Consider the following 15,865-nt stretch of genomic DNA (forward strand, 5'->3'; position numbering starts at 1 on the left):
TCACAAGTGTAAACCACCCATGTGAATGTTCTTCAACTCTTTGACCATTTATGTGCAAGAAAACAATTAAGAGGGCTGTGATATATTTTACCATGCTATCACCAATAATCTAATGACAATGTTAAAACATAGTTACAACGCGGCTCGATGAGGCTTTGTGTTGGCTTTCTTTTGGTTCAACATTCTCTGAAAAGATGATGAACATTGTGGAGTAGCTAACACCCAGATATTCTCGATCAGAAGTATTGGATTTTCATGAATAACATGTTTAATATTTCAACTTGGTGGTGAAAAGCCAATGTTGTGTTTACTGATGAAGATTTAAAGAGGACATATTATACCCATTTTCCACCTTTTCAAACAGTCCCCTGTGGTCTAAATGAAACATCTGTGCTGTGCTTTGGTCAAAATATAACATGAATCAAGCACCAGAGGAGGTTTGTGACCCTGTATAAACCAGCTCTCTCAGAATGCTCTGTTTTGGTGTGTGTGTCTCTCTCTAAATGCAGTGATCCTCCCCTGAGTTTTTCCAGTAGACATCACTCCTTCGCTAGCGAGAATAAAAATGGCAGACCTGTGCTAAAGTTTTGCTCTAGGCTGGAGGTGGAGTCCATGGGTGGAGGGTATTTTTTCTTACCAGAAACCAACTTGTGACATCACAAGTTGAGCAAATTTGAAACGGAGCACTTTTCTATGTTTCATAAGACTTATGCATACTACAAACAAAGGACTGGATGGGTTTATTTCACATTTTGTGGGTCGGTAGACACTCAGGTTACCCAAATATATGTTCACAAACACTGTAAAAGTGGATTTATCATAATATGTCCCCTTTAAGACGTATACTAGTTGTGTTCATGGATAATGGTTTAACTGTGATTTTGGTTCTGCGATCTACAAATACAGAAACCTGTAAAACAAAAATGTAAAATGCAATAATTTTGTGGTTAATTTCTTTCGAACCCGTTTACCCCTAAACTTATTTCTTGTGTTTTGAGGAGATTCTTTTGTGCAGTGCTTTGTAGGGCTGAGTTAAAATATCAATTCATTGAATATATTTTTCCCCAATTTAATGTTGTTTCAGAAAACCCTCAGGGGTTGATGCGGTCGTATACAACATTAAATTGATGGTTTACAATATCAACTCTAAACATAGAACGGTACATTCTAGCAACTAACTGAAATCCACTTGCTTCATGAGACCAGCGGCTTTAGGGCGATAAACTCAGTTCCTTTTAGAGGTTTTTGTGTAATGAATTATCTGGGTATTTCATACATGCAAATTATTGAATTGATATCATAACAAATTGATCAATATTGAATCAAATCGATATTGAATCGTGACCCAAATAATCTAAATCTATCTGGATTGTGAGGTCCTTGACAATACCCAGCCCTAGTGCTTTGTGGGATACCATTGTCTATCAACAATCCACCCACTGGTGGTGCTGCTCTTCACTGGTCACAGAATCTAGAAAACCACTAAACAAACAGATCACTCATGCAAGCTTCCACCTGCGTTTCATGGTTCATGTGGATGCTCTGCCCACGTGTGTGTCTCTGTCTGTGTGGATGAACATGCACATCTGTGTCTCATAGTGTGTGCTTGTGTGTGTTTGTGCTCGGTCTATAAACCTTAAAGCTGGCTTTCCATATTTCGGTAATCTTCTGCTGTATTTCTTTCTCTTTTTATCCTTCTGAAGATTTGTCCCCGACTCCAGCTGTGGCCCCTGATCAGAGCAGTATGTATCACTACATAGAAGTAGTGTTAGAAGTAGAGGTATGCTATGTTGTAGGTCATTTTGTGTAGTGCAGTGTTGTGTTGTCATCTAAACCTTGTCCTTTGTATTTGACAAGTAAGTTTCTAGTAATTCCTGAAAAAACTGTTCAGGAAAGACAGAACATTTCTTTGTGAAAACCCCTTGTCAAAAAGTGACAATTGCAGTTTGAATTTGCAATTCACATTCATTATTTAGTAACTCTGCCACAGTTATAGTGTGTTTACGATCACTTGCAGTGTTCTTGCACAGTTATGGCCATTAATCTAGTTTTCCCAGTTGCTGTAACAATCTTACCTTCATGTAGTCTGCAGAGCCGGCTTGTTGCACAGAATTCAGCATTAGAACTGACAGTGTTGTAGCAGGAATCTTACATCTGAGGCTTCTCTTTCCTTTCAGGCCACAACTGCTCTCTCTCCTTTCCCAGCTCTATCCCAGGCAATTCTTCTCATCCTCCTTTAGGTATATCGCTCACACTCACGCATGCATCTCCAATGATAGCTTTGTGATCTCATCTCTGCGTACCTCAACTTTCAGCTAACAATGGAATCTGAGACATGGAGTCTTTGCAATCTATTCTGAAATCAGCTCATGGTGGGGGGGCGTCAGGAAATGCCAGCTTTGCTTAGGGGAGAGTGAAGACTAGATGTCACTCCCGCCCACGATCTCTATATCTACCCTTTATGAGCCTAAATCCAGCTCCACTCAATTAAGTCTGGGGCCAAGCGTTGCCTTTTGAACTGTCGTCTTGAAGGGTTTTTCTGCAAGCTGCACTGTTCTCAGGCTGCGGGGGAACCTATTTGCCTCTGCTAATCCTCTTTTCCTGCCTTCTATCTGCTTTTCTCTGTGCCTGTCTGTGTTTCCTCTACTCCTTATTTTCCCCTCCTCCTATTTTCTTCTCTCTTTATCAGTTCCAGCCCTGTTGAACATAAGCTGCTATGTGAGTGACACATTTGCCAAAATCAGCTGGACTGCCATAGAGGAGCAGCAGGACTCGCAGCTTTATGTGGCTTATAAGAATAACCGTAAGCTACTTTTCCTGTCCCCGCCTTGCTAAATATTTACACGATTTTCAGGTGGCATCATGTTTAGGTCCAACTGTGAAGTATGCATATAAACATCTAAAATGTATCCTCAGCCTAACATTAACATTACCTGCTACCTACTCTATTTCCACAATTTCCTTAAAATGTTTTCAAAGTTATACATAGTGCAGAAAATACCTACAATAAATGAAGAACCATTTTCCTATTCGCAACAACCTATCCTATCTTCTTCCTCGATAGCAGGAATGCTAATACACACATGCTGCTTGTGTACTTCCTATGCTTGGCTGTGCAGGTGAAGCTATCTGGAGGATTTCAGAGGCTGTAAACACTTCTCAGAGTTTCCACATAATTGATGGGCTCAAACCCGGGATGGAGTACACCGTGCGCCTCATGGCCAACAGGCTGCTTGATAACACTAGTATTTTCGAAGAAGTTATCCAGACAAGAGTCAAAGGTGAGACAAGAGAACAGCGTTGCAGTCAGTTGAGTTTAGAGATTTGAGTTCTAGCCTGCCGTACCGAAGCGCTGAGAGAACTATTGACAATTGTTATTGATTACGGGGGAAATGTGCATTAATTCATTTTTCTTGCATCTCTGAGTATTTGTGTCTTCTTCTATCTAATATTCTTTGAAGAGACAGAGTGCTATAGCTGAAGGGAATATGAGTCAAACAGGACATGAGAACATTCTCTCAAACTAGAATCCATGGTGTTTTTTCTCTTTCAGTCAAATAAAAAGTTGTTTGGGGAGCGCTCGAGGGGACTGTCGTGCTCAAACACACAAAGATGTAAAGTCGAAACCTTGAGCTCTGTGTCTCTTTGCTTTTTTTTTTTTTGTTCTCAGGTGTGGGAGGGCAGCAGAGCGAACTTTCGACCCAAGGCTGGTTTATTGGGACCATGTGTGCTGTGGCGCTCCTCACACTCATCGCCCTAATGGCCTGTTTTGTGCGGAGAAACAAAGGTGGCAAGTATGCAGGTACGCCGCCGCCTCCTGAGCGACAAGACATGTTCACCATGGAAAAAGGTCAGTTAGTCTTTGACCAGGGTTGGGTCCAATTGTTTTTTTCACTCCAGGAAGTGAACCAAAATACAACTCATTAAGTGCACAGAGTGTGTTGACACGAGATGAACCTGGTTATTAGATATTTAAAACCATTTTTAAATGTCTCCAAATTGACACGTTGAATTGACTTTAAATCATTTTGGTTGACCTCCTGAAAATGATAGAAATTTGCAATGGGCCTAAACCCTAATCCCTTCTTGGTTTGGAAATGCATCATTACTGCATGTTGGACACGTTCTGCATGCTAACCCAGCAAAGCACAATAAATCATTAACCTTCAATCAGCTGTCCATGAGATGCAGCATGTGTAAGAGCACTGGCATGTAAGTTAATTTGCTTGGCCCGGTTGATTCCCCTGTTTGGTACCTCTGATTCAGTATCTTGTCAGAGCAGACGAGTGGGAACCAGCTGGCTTTGTTCCACACCTCTCCACCCCTCACCTGTTCAGACCTTCCTGGCGCTTCCTCTGCACCTCTGCTCTGTCTTGTATCAGAGCCAAATTCTGTCTCTCAATGAAACCTGCTGCAAGGTGTGGGTCCTCACTGTTGCTCGGTTGCCTTTTCTTTCAACCTGTTCTCCCGTTGTCCCCCCACCACTCCACTGCTTTGCCTGCAGTAGCTTTTGACATGAAGCACTGAATATTTCATCAGCTCCTTTAGATTCCCCCTTTACCCAACCAGCTCTTTTCATGAAGCCCCTCTTTTGTCTCTCTTGAAAGCAACTGGTATTTCTTAAAGCATATTTACACAAAGAGCTGGTGTGTAGCTCTTTGTGCAGACACAGAGCAGAGAGGCTTTCTGTGTACAGGCTTGATAATAATGTTACACTTTTCAGTTATAATTTTTCAGTTTAAACTCTTACATACACGCCAGAGACTGAAAAGTTCAGATCAATTATTCCTGCAGCCCTACAAAGCATCAATGTTGAGTCTGCTTTTGCTCTGGTTTCCAAGAATTGTCTGACAGAAAATCACTGAGGTTGATTAAATCTAGCACAAGGCAGATGCTACTGTTTGAGTAATTTCCCTTGGTACTGTTAAAGATAGGATCCTTTATATTTATTCGAATTTGAAGTATTTCACTTGACTGTTTGTCCCAACAGTAACAGTAATATGTAATTACATCTTAGGAAGAAAGTATTTCTCTCTAACAATGATGCTGAAATGTCTGTCCCGCCCCCCCCCCCGCCCTGCAGTGAAAGAGAAGGAGGACCTCCACCCTGACGAAGAGTCACAAGGAATGAATGATGATACCTTCTGTGAATACAGGTGAGCTCTGCAGTCCTTACCTGCAGTGAAAAAGCTGCAGTGCAAACGCATGTCAAGGAAACAACACTTTTTTTATCTCCTTGAAATGCTTTGTATTGTAGCAATAATCTAACGACCATATGTGAAATATTTCCAGGCTGAGAAACTCATTTGTCATGTGTCATATTAATGTTTTTCTCTCCCATTCCAAAAGAAAACCATGCGTTCATTACCAGGATCAGCCTAGCAGCCAGTGTTCTCATCAGTTAATGGGCTAGGTAATCACACAGTAGTGGGTAACAGGAGATTTGCGCCCCTTTAGCTGGAATTATGTGCTTTTACTTTGTTGTCAGACTCTTACCTGAGCGTGTGTGTTGGCTTAGTTGTGCAGACATTAGTAGGTTTTGTGTCTTGTGTAACTATGTGTGTGCCTGTTTGTTTTGGATGTGTGTGCATCACTGTAAGTGTGCTATGATTTCATCGGACTTACAGTATGTCACCCAAAAGACCCCCACCCCCAACCCTGAACCCATCCCCTCTTCCATCAACACTATATATATAGTCGCAATTAAAATGTTACACATTTGTTTCAGGATTTGGTTAAAAAAAAAAAACAGGCTGACTTGTGGTTACATCAGCCGTCAGTCTATCAAGAATCCCTCGCACTAAAAAAAGCGATGACACGTCACATGCCTAACATGGGTCGTGATGCACACAAATAAACCGTGCAGCAGCACTTCAGCAAATGGGTTTTAGCTTGAAGTGAACGGCAGGATGGAGCAGAGAGATTGGTGGTAGTGTGACCACACTTTGGCAGCAAAACATTTCTCAGACAACGCACTTCTGTTGTTAATTATTTAAAATCTTAGATCAGCTGTCTGCTGAACTTATCACAGTTTTGTTTCCACCCCTCCTGATGTGGAAATTTGCATGAGAGGAGAAACAGAGAATGGATCGTAGTGAAAGATAAAATGTTATCTATCTGTTGCTCTTTGCCTCTGGTGTTTGGAGGGATGATTTACTTTTAAACTCTGATTCACATTTTGAATGAATGAGTCAGAAGAACATCTTCCATACAATACAGATTTTTAATTGCAATAGAGAAAGGTTCCTCTGCAGATGGCAACATTGATTCTCCACAAACAGTAATTGCTGATGAAAAACATCTTACATTCAATGAAGCAAGCATAAACAAAGCATCGCAAATGGTTAGAAACAAACTTAGCCTTTAAGCCTGAAGCAGACAGCTGTTGTGCTTCATAATAGCTGTTGAATTTTCCATTGTTTGCATTGTTTAGCTGCTACGGTGACAGTTTAGGAAAATCGACTGAATCCTATTTTGCTTGACAGCACTGCAGGAGCTGTGTGACAATGGTGTGTTGGTTTGTGCACATACAACAGAAATCACCTAAAATAGCCTCTTCTGTCGGCTTTGATTTCTGCTCGTCGTCATATTATTCAGAACATGATTACTCACCATTGTGTGCCTGCTGCCAATTGCAGTCCTGTGGTTCCTGCCAAGACTGTAATTCTATTAAACAAGGAGAATGCATTGTCCTGTTTAGGATTACAGAGTATATTTTATAGATTATGATTTATAAGGATGTAATACGCTGGTTTTACTGTCTCATACTGACCCAATGACTGATTTATGTGAACACATTATAGGGTTGTTGATCCATACCAAGCACTCAATGTATGCTGTACACAAGCTAAGGCTGTTTTCAGACAAACAGACTTAAAGAAGTGTTTTCTGTGAGGCTTAGCATTGATGGAGAGCACTGGTGGGTGCTTGGCAACAATTTAATATGACCAATATCTACTTTGAGTAGTAGTAACATTGTTATTATTAATATTATTAAGCGTTACTCATTATTTATTGGTTTCCATTTTCTCATTGATCTGGAGTAATGAATAATAGTTTATATATATAATATATATTATATTATATATAATTAACCATAAACAACATATTGGGACAAAATATGACCACTACAATATATGGTTGGCCTTAATCATTTGCTATTTATTATTGAAGTTATTGAAGTTATAATAAAGTTATTGAAGTATAATAAAGAGAAGTCAAAAGGATAAAAGAGGACAGTGGGATAATATCGGACAGCTGTGAAAATAAATAAAAAGAGATGAAACCAAATTGCAGTGAAACTATGCACTTTTCTGCACTTTCCCTTTTATAACTGTATAATTGATATACCCTGTCTAGTGGAAGCCAAGAAACAACATGAGCACAGGCCCAAATCCCTCACTTCCTAAGCAGCCACGGAGAACAGTGTAATGCTTTGACCCAGGTGTTATTTCGTTTTGATGCATAAATAATAAACAGGGATACAATAGTGCCAATATGAATAACTAAGAATACGAGTGAATCTGTGTCCAAACATAACAAACAAAACGGAGGCTAACTGGTGTAGCGAAATAACCTGATAAATCAAGTAAAACAAAAGACAACCAACTTATCAACTTAACAAACCAAAACATGAGAAAACAAGGTTAAGGTAATTACTGATTCACCACACTACTTCTTTTTTTTTAAGATTTATTTTTGGGCTTTTTGTGCCTTTAATGTAGAGATAGGACAGTGGATAGAACTGGAAATCAGGGAGAGAGAGCGGGGAATGACATGCGGGAAAGGAGCCACAGGTGGGAGTCGAACCTGGGCCGCCCGCTTGGAGGACTACAGCCTCCAAACACCCCACTTGTAACACAGAAAGAACTAAGAACGGATTAACAAAGGAAATGGGCGTGGCCGGTTGAAAAGTCAGGAAGTTGTGGTTCCCCCTGCGCCACAGCGACGTCATCTTCCTGCTCTTAAAGTGTGAAAGACCTCTCCGCAGCGTAACATTGGTAGGAGCAGGAAATTGATGGGCCACTCAGCTCCTGGGACTGGCACAACTATTTACAAGAAAGTAAACAGCACAGAAGCAAGCAACACGGCCAATAAATAAAAATACATATTACGGCTCACAGATGTTAAAATCATTTTTCGGTTAACGAGGTATGATTGTCTTGGAATACATTAATTGTATCATGACATTATCATTGTGGGCATCATCTGTGATGTACTATGATATCAGGGTATCGTTTCATATTGTATTGTATCATATTTTATTGTATTCTGATTGACTCTGCATGTCCTTCCTCTATTGATGTATTCATATTCTATTGCTTGAATACATTGATGATATGATATTTTTTCTGCAACACCAAGTTAACTTTAGAGCTCTTGAAGCATGAGAAGCCATAGTGATAAGAGAAAAGTACAGATGCTTAGCTGTTTGATTTAACTATTTGATCAAAAACTAATGCATATTATATTCTCAGGAAACATTCATAAAATCACATTACATCTTTATCTCTGGTACAAACTTACTTTTAAAACTCTTGAAGCTGGAGAAGCTGTCGTGCTTTGAGCTTCTGCAGATATTTGGCTGCAGCTATCTGTTTAAAATGCCTCTCATGTTTGGTTTCATGAGCCTGCTCTGACTACTGTCCCCCCAGAGTGCCCTTAGCTTCACTATGATGTTGTTTTCCTGGTGTTAGAGCTCGATTCAGGGCTCTCTTGTGCCCTTTGAATCTCAGAAGGCAATAGACCACCCACTGGTATGCCACGTGTCTGGGGAGTTGACAAGTGGTAATTATGCGTCAGATGATCTCTCTTTGGAGACGGGCCTCTGCCACCGAGCCCCTTTGTCCACTGCAACAGCAAGTGTCAAAGCTGGCCAGACCATCAGTGTGATGCAATTTTTTCCTCAGCTTATTTATGTTTTTTTGTTTTTTTTTAACCCCACGCCCTTTTCCCCCTCCTCTTAGTTCTCATCTTTCATAGATTTATGTACCATCCTGGAGATGGCTGAGGAGGCTGCAACGTTTTCTTCCAGAAACCTTTAGACTAAAATAAATACAACTTCAGGAGAATTGTTGGGGAATAAACCCTCCTTCCACCTGGAGATTAAATGCTGCCCTCGAACCAAGTCAGCATGGGTCAATGGAAAGACAGATTTAATTACATTCTGCCTGGCGATGTGCCTCCATCTCTCACCTGTTTGTGAGGCTTGAGGAAAAGCCTTTTTTACAGCAACAGCTGAGACTAAACTGGATTTTGACCAGCATCTTGAATGAGAGTTGGGGCTTAAAGCACTCAGCCCCATTTTATCACCATATTCAAAGTCACTGCGGGTGGGCTGCGGCGGCTCTGAGATAACAGCCACTTATCTTCGGCACTCTAGAGTCGTCAGAGAAAGAAGGTTTGATAAGAGTTGAAATGCGGACCTTATGTGGCTTGCATGGTAAACGGCCCCATGAAATAGGACAGATAAGATTGGTTATTAAAAATCCCCGTGAAGGCGGCCTGATTTGTAATCTTAGCTTGAGCTGCTTCTGTGTGCTAAAACGCTCCTCAAAATGTCGAGCTTGTTTTATTTGACACAGGTGTCAACTACAGTACGCCTCAAATGGCGCTATCATATAGCAGCCAGCAGAGCGTCGTCTCTGAACGCAGACACTCTGTGTTATGAATACTAAATCAAAGGAGGAAGAAAGAAAGAGAGGGAGAGAGAGAGAGAGATGTTACAAAATATGGAAGGTTTGGGGAATTAGAAAAAGAGGACAAGGAGGAAAAATATCCTCAGTGTTTTGAGGTGACCCTGCGTCTTGTTGCGAGACACCTGCGAGTTGGCCACTTGCCCAGCCTTAAATTGGCATCTAATCTCCTTGGCCTGCGTGTGGGCCCCTCGGGAATACCAGGAATGACAGGCTGTTTGTCTGGGATTGCATATGGCCCTCCTCTTCCCTCCCTCTTTCTCAATCTCATCCCCTTCCCCACACAGACACACAGACACACAGACACACACACTCACACACTCGCACGCACACACAAACCTCCCACCCGACTTCTTTCTCACTGCACTCTGGCAATTTCCATCACTGGTTCTAAAGAGATTTGAAATTGCCTTTGGTCCTGAAACCTTGGCAATTAGCAATTAGTGAAGTGATTGTAGCAAGCCCTCCCCGCCTCCCCTGTGCTTCCTTTTTAGCTGTGCAGCCGCTGCATCCTCCCCTGCCTGCTGCCTGTAGTGATGTATTACATGTGTGTGTGTTAGTGCAGCCACGGATTTAAGAGTGTATGTGCTCTTTAAAGGCTTGTGTTTGTGTGTGTAGCTTTTGGTCATGTTTGATATATATTGCGTAAGGCCATGTATGTAGCTGCAGACCATCTGCCTGTGGTGTTTAATATGATGTGTTTGTTTATGCATTGCACTGCTGACCCCAGCCATCCTTCTCTGTTCCCGTTGATGGCAGTGACAGTGAGGAGAAGCCACTGAAGGGCAGCAGCTTGTGTTCTCTGAATGGAGATGACATAGGGGACAGCGTCAGCCGAGACAGCCTGGTCGACTACGCAGACGGAGAAGGAGAATTCGATGAGGACGGTTCATTTATCGGAGAATATTCCGGACGCAAGCACAGAGGCTCTGTTAGCGAGCCTAGCGGACCCAAGCCAGTCACTGCATAAAGCCAAGCTCCGGTTGAAATGGTCTGCTTCAAATCCTTTCAAGATACTTTTCAAATTCAGCTTCCCTGGCATTAAGTACAGCTCCAAAAGCCAAATATGAGGGAATAAAAATGACTCAAATGTGCAGGAGTTTTTACAGCAGACAGAACTTTGCCCAAGGACCGGAGAGGAAAAAGTACATCCACCATACACAAACGTGTGAATACTGTGTGAGTCTGTGTACATACTGTGAGAGAATGATCTTTATCATGTGTTTCATATCAATAATCAAGTATTTTTTTGTACCTATCAGTGACAATAATCATCCAGATACATTGATTTTAATAATTCAAAAATATTTTTCTACAAGATAAAATCTCTAAAAATAAACTTGGAACATAAAATGTTTGCAGTTAATCAGAATAAAACTCAAGAGAAACTGACAGTAGATAGCAATTCATAGCATGTGTTCATTCATTTACCACACAAAGCAAAGCAGGGTTTTTATTTTGTACATTGACACTGAAATCAGTATCATGAAATTGAGCTGATATATTTACATGGAATTCCATTTTGTCCATTTATGTAAATGCGTTTTCTTTATTTTGTGAAAAAAGGATAATTGCTTTTTTTAAGCACAATGTTGTTGTTTTTTCATTTTGTCAATAATATTTTCAAACGTTTTATGTATTAATCAGGATACACATACGCATAAAATCAACATGAGAAACAGAAAAAGTGACGTTTTAATCCTGCTTTACATCCACCCATCAGCCTGAGCCTGGTTGGTAAATGGAAGTAAAGCGGGATTATATACAGTATAAGTTAGTTGACAAGAAGGTTAACGTGCCAATTGTTTTTTTGCATTTATCTCTGGGATTTTATCACAAAACATTTATTTAAAAGACTCATCAACACAGCCATTTGTGAGTGACTTTTTATTCTTGCCTCTCGGATTGGACAAGTCAGAGTAAATTTTATTTGACCCTCTTACTTGTTAGAATTGTGACTTTTTTTTATCATGCTCAGTCTGTGAGTTGAGTCATTCCTTTAAAAAGATCAGACTGCTGGGCTGTTTCTAATCTTAAAACTGTTCATGTTGAGACTTCCTACCCTGTTCTTTTTAAAACTTGGTTCAATGACTCATCAGTTTCTATTTGCTTTCCCAAATAAAATAAAAATAAAAAACACTGACTTACATGGTAAGCTCACAAGTTGAGATGTTTTCTCCACTCAGCATGGAATGTTAAGACATTAAAGAAAAAGTTCCATCCTTGGTGATCAGCTATTTAAATACTTTTATTCATTTTTGTTTTCATAAACTATGCACACAGTGTTAATGAACTGAGACAAACATCGATGAATGAAGCTTGATATTCAGGTTAAGGTCAAACAAACTGCAAATCCCCAAAAATATTTTCAGTTATTTCTGCAACACGTGCAGTGAAACCTAACATGCATAATACATGTTGCTGAAATATTCATGAAGAATATAACTGAAATAAAGTCTGGATTTGACCTGTTCAACAATCCTGCTTAAACAGATTCAGAACAGGATGGTGCAAGTGTACAAAACTCTAACTCTTCATTGACAAGAGGCTTTTTATTTGTTTGTTTACTGCTTGTTACTGAGCTCTTTAACTGTAAATACACATTTCATTGGAGATAAGAGAAAACCAAAAAGAGAGTTTTTCTGTTACTTTGTGTAAAATAAAGTTTTCACCACAAATCAAGAAGAGCAGAAGTAGACCTACGGGAGAAAGTTTCATTATGAAATATAGTCAACACTGATGTCAATACCCCACTCTCACTGGGAAATCTCTTTACCATTACTCGGTTCAGATAATTGGAGCTTTGGGACTAAACTCCAATTATCTGAACCAAAGCAGTGCTCACTTTCACCTTCAATCTGTGATGGGAAAATATAGCACCTTTGATGAGGCAGATATCTCGACTAACGAAGATGGGAGATGATAGACTCATCCGTCATTTGGCTGTAGCCTCTTTAAATCCCTCTAAAAGAGCCGACTCCCCCTCTGACTCACTCCAGGATTTCTGAGTTTTTCAAAATGAAAGCTCAGAGGATCAGAAGGAAGATTTACTTTTTATTTTTTATATCATATTGCAGAAATTCCTTGAAGAACCGAAAATTAACATTTCTCCCTGAAAATAGAAAATGAAATATAATTTGCATTCAAAGACAGGAAGATGCATAAATTACAGAACATGCTCTAGCTAAGTCTGAGCTTTAATGGGACAAGCCATTACTGGAAAACCGTGTGTGTTTTATTTTATTTGAGCCATGTTCAAATCCTCTCACTTCTATCACAGAGCTTCTCTTTAAAACTACTCGGAGGCCCTTATCTCGCATTTTAAATTCACCGCCACTGCAGCTGTGTAGTCTGTCTATAGCCGTATGATTATAAATAGGCATTGTAGCCGAAATCAAACCAGGTTTGGGATAGTGGAGTTGAAAAGCACTTCATGCTTCATGGCAAGATAAAGGTCATTTAAAGAGATAATCCCTGTATTGTCGGGGATTACGTCCTCATCCGTTTTAAAATTGCTTTCTCGGTGAAACGTTAAAACCTCTAAACAACAACAAAAGATTACTCCAGTCAAAGCTCCCCTGAGTGTCACACAGGCAGCCACTAAATCTGTTTTGAGGACATGCAGGTGACCCTTTTGAAAAGTCATAATAGCACTATTTATGAATGAGCAAAGGTCAGGAAGTTAACATTACCGGAATCCTTTGCTCGTCATGCTCATGTTATCATTGGTAACTGCTGCACTCTCACACAAACAAACAGATCCTGGCTCAGAGAGGATCACTCCTCTTCAGTCAATTTGATCGGTGCTGATATTTAGGCTAAGTGCCCTGGAAATTGCCTGGTTGGAAGGAATCGATAGCGCACGCTGTGAGTTCAGCCCAGTGACCGCCGCAGTAAACCAACTGAAGACACTGCAAGGACAAGACACTGAGTAAAAATTGTAGCACACGGGGAAGATTTGCAGTTTGCTCAGGGTACGAGATATTGAGTTTACGCTACCCTGGTAGAGAAAGAGGTAGCATGATGGTCATGAAGATCTCATCAATTATGAATGCTGGTCGGGTTCATGGAGAGGGCAACTGTGACAGGTGTTGCAGAAGATGCTTTCATGGAAGACCTCCTGTTTTTGAGGGCTTTTTGAAGGAATGCAGTGAAAGCATTTGCAGAGGAATTGGTTTCAATATAGTTAAAGCAATGTCACGACTTCCTTTTCAAAGAGCAACAGCCAGCCAGGCCTATTGACAGCAACGCATTCGAAAAACTCTCTCAAGGACGAGCTGTGAGCACTTTACCAGAGGAAGGGGCGAAGGGTGGGTGGAGAGAATGGGGGGGAGTGGGGGGGGGGCAAGGATTGAAGGTTATCCAACTGCACGCTCTTTATTCAGCAACATTGCTGAAGAGGAGGAGCTCAGGAAGGCGGCGCATGACCTTGACACACAATCAGAATGACAGTGTTTGATCTTGCATATTCTTCCAATGGCCTTCACTTCTTTGTCTGCATTTATTGAAGTGGATGTGGGATTCATGCTCAGACTTACCTTTTTATTGAAATCTAGAGCAGACTAACAATAAGAAAACACAGCTGCCGAGCAATTCCAATGTCTAGACACGCATTCAAGAGTTATTGGAAAAGTCTTTTTTTTCTGTCTTTTTTCTCTGTCTTTTTCACAGCCTTTCAGACCTGTTACTTTTATTGATTCCGCTTTTAAAAATGTAATCACTCTAAATGCATCAGTATCTCAAATAAAATTTGTCCCGGTTGCAGTATCACCTCCCAAGAACTCCTATTTAATTTTGGTCTGAGGCGTCCCCGCATCCATTTCTCCTTTTGTCATCTCAACATGGTGCTAAACTCACCTTCTGCTGAAATTTAATTTGTCTCACTAGAATGCAAATGAAATGGGATGATTCTGCATACAGAGAATCCTTTTAGAGGGCTATTATTTCCCTGGTAAACTGCTTTAGATGCAAGCCCAGACACTCTCAAATGCCAGCCAGCAATTGAGTGGATGTTTGTGTGTGTGTGTGTGTGTGTGTGTGTGTGTGTGTGTGTGTGTGTGTGTGTGTGTGTGTGTGTGTGTGTGTGTGTGTGTGTGTGTGTGTGTGTGTGTGTGTGTGTGTGTGTGTGTGTGTGTGTGTGACGGTGTGTGTCTAAAGGAGCGGGGGGTTATGAGTAGAGCAGGAGGAGACAGAGACACTCAGCCATGGCAGAAACTAATGAGACATGCATTGGTAATATGATTACACAGTCAGCCTGGCTATGTCAAAGATTTGGGGGTTGGGGGGGGGGGGGGGGGGACTCTGTTGACATCTGCACCAGACAAAGTGGACACTAGGCTGTTCACTTGTTCCTTGTCTTCTGAACATTGCTTTACCTGTAATACAGTGACATGCTATGCAGATGATACTCACACTTGTCATTCAAAAGTTGACAACACAAATTAACACAATGTACCGTAATGAATGATACATTAAACGCTGTTCAGGTGTGCGTGTGATTCCGGGCCTTTTGAGGTCAAATCATCCTGAGTTTGATCCAGGAAAGGATTTCTTCTCGACTACTGCTGGAGGATTAGATAAGAGGCTTGTAAGTGATGTGTGGGTGGTGAATAATTCTCACCTTTCTTCCTTAGCCCAGGGCTGTCAGAGCAGCAGCTTGGCATCAGCCACAATCCATACACAATGTGTAAGTCTGCTCAAAGTCTCAGCGACACACTGAAAATATGTGAAAAATGGCCTCCTTAAACTTGCACCGCTCAAAGAAAATAATCAAAAAAGACCTTATTTGTTTATGTTTGAGCACTTCACCTGCTCACCTGCAGGGGTATTTGTTGTGTTTATTTTTAGTGCATCAAAAAAGCATTGTTAATAACAATTCAATCAGTCTATTTTTAAAAAAAAAAGTCGGAACATAAAGTGCATCAGGCTGTGACTTTTCTTCTTTTTCTCTGTGTGCAGTAATCACTATTATACAAGCAACCCAACCACCTAAAGAGACAAATTGAGTCTGAATCACTACCATGACATTCAATTTGAGTCTCATAACCGTAAAGTAGATGGATACAGAGAGGGAGAGAGAGAGTGCATTGCCTCTACTTTAAAGACTAATTAAATGGCTTATTTCACTTTGCTGACATTTGTAAATAAGTAAATGATGAGCTGCATCGGAT

At 40.7% G+C, this 15,865-nt stretch overlaps 1 protein-coding gene across 14 annotated transcripts in view; it reads left to right on the plus strand.

Moving 5' to 3' along the window:
* LOC109982891 (neural cell adhesion molecule L1-like protein) overlaps positions 1–11,932 on the plus strand; it is a 59,722-nt gene extending 47,790 nt beyond the window's left edge. For 4 of the 14 annotated variants that reach the window (XM_065961499.1, XM_065961502.1, XM_065961501.1 and 1 more), the window contains 7 exons: positions 1,704–1,742; positions 2,178–2,240; positions 2,690–2,803; positions 3,120–3,281; positions 3,671–3,850; positions 5,084–5,156; positions 10,455–11,932. In XM_065961499.1, the coding sequence (XP_065817571.1) occupies positions 1,704–1,742; positions 2,178–2,240; positions 2,690–2,803; positions 3,120–3,281; positions 3,671–3,850; positions 5,084–5,156; positions 10,455–10,665 (842 nt within the window). In that variant the 3' untranslated portion in view covers positions 10,666–11,932. Of the gene's footprint in view, positions 1–1,703; positions 1,743–2,177; positions 2,241–2,689; positions 2,804–3,119; positions 3,282–3,670; positions 3,851–5,083; positions 5,157–5,349; positions 5,414–10,454 lie in introns of all 14 variants that reach the window. The other 10 variants (XM_065961509.1, XM_065961508.1, XM_065961510.1 and 7 more) reach the window with 10 other exon arrangements.
* The last annotated feature ends 3,933 nt before the right edge of the window (positions 11,933–15,865 follow it).

The sequence above is a fragment of the Labrus bergylta genome, chromosome 12, assembly GCF_963930695.1.
Source record: "Labrus bergylta chromosome 12, fLabBer1.1, whole genome shotgun sequence".
In the NCBI taxonomy this organism is placed as follows: domain Eukaryota; kingdom Metazoa; phylum Chordata; class Actinopteri; order Labriformes; family Labridae; genus Labrus; species Labrus bergylta.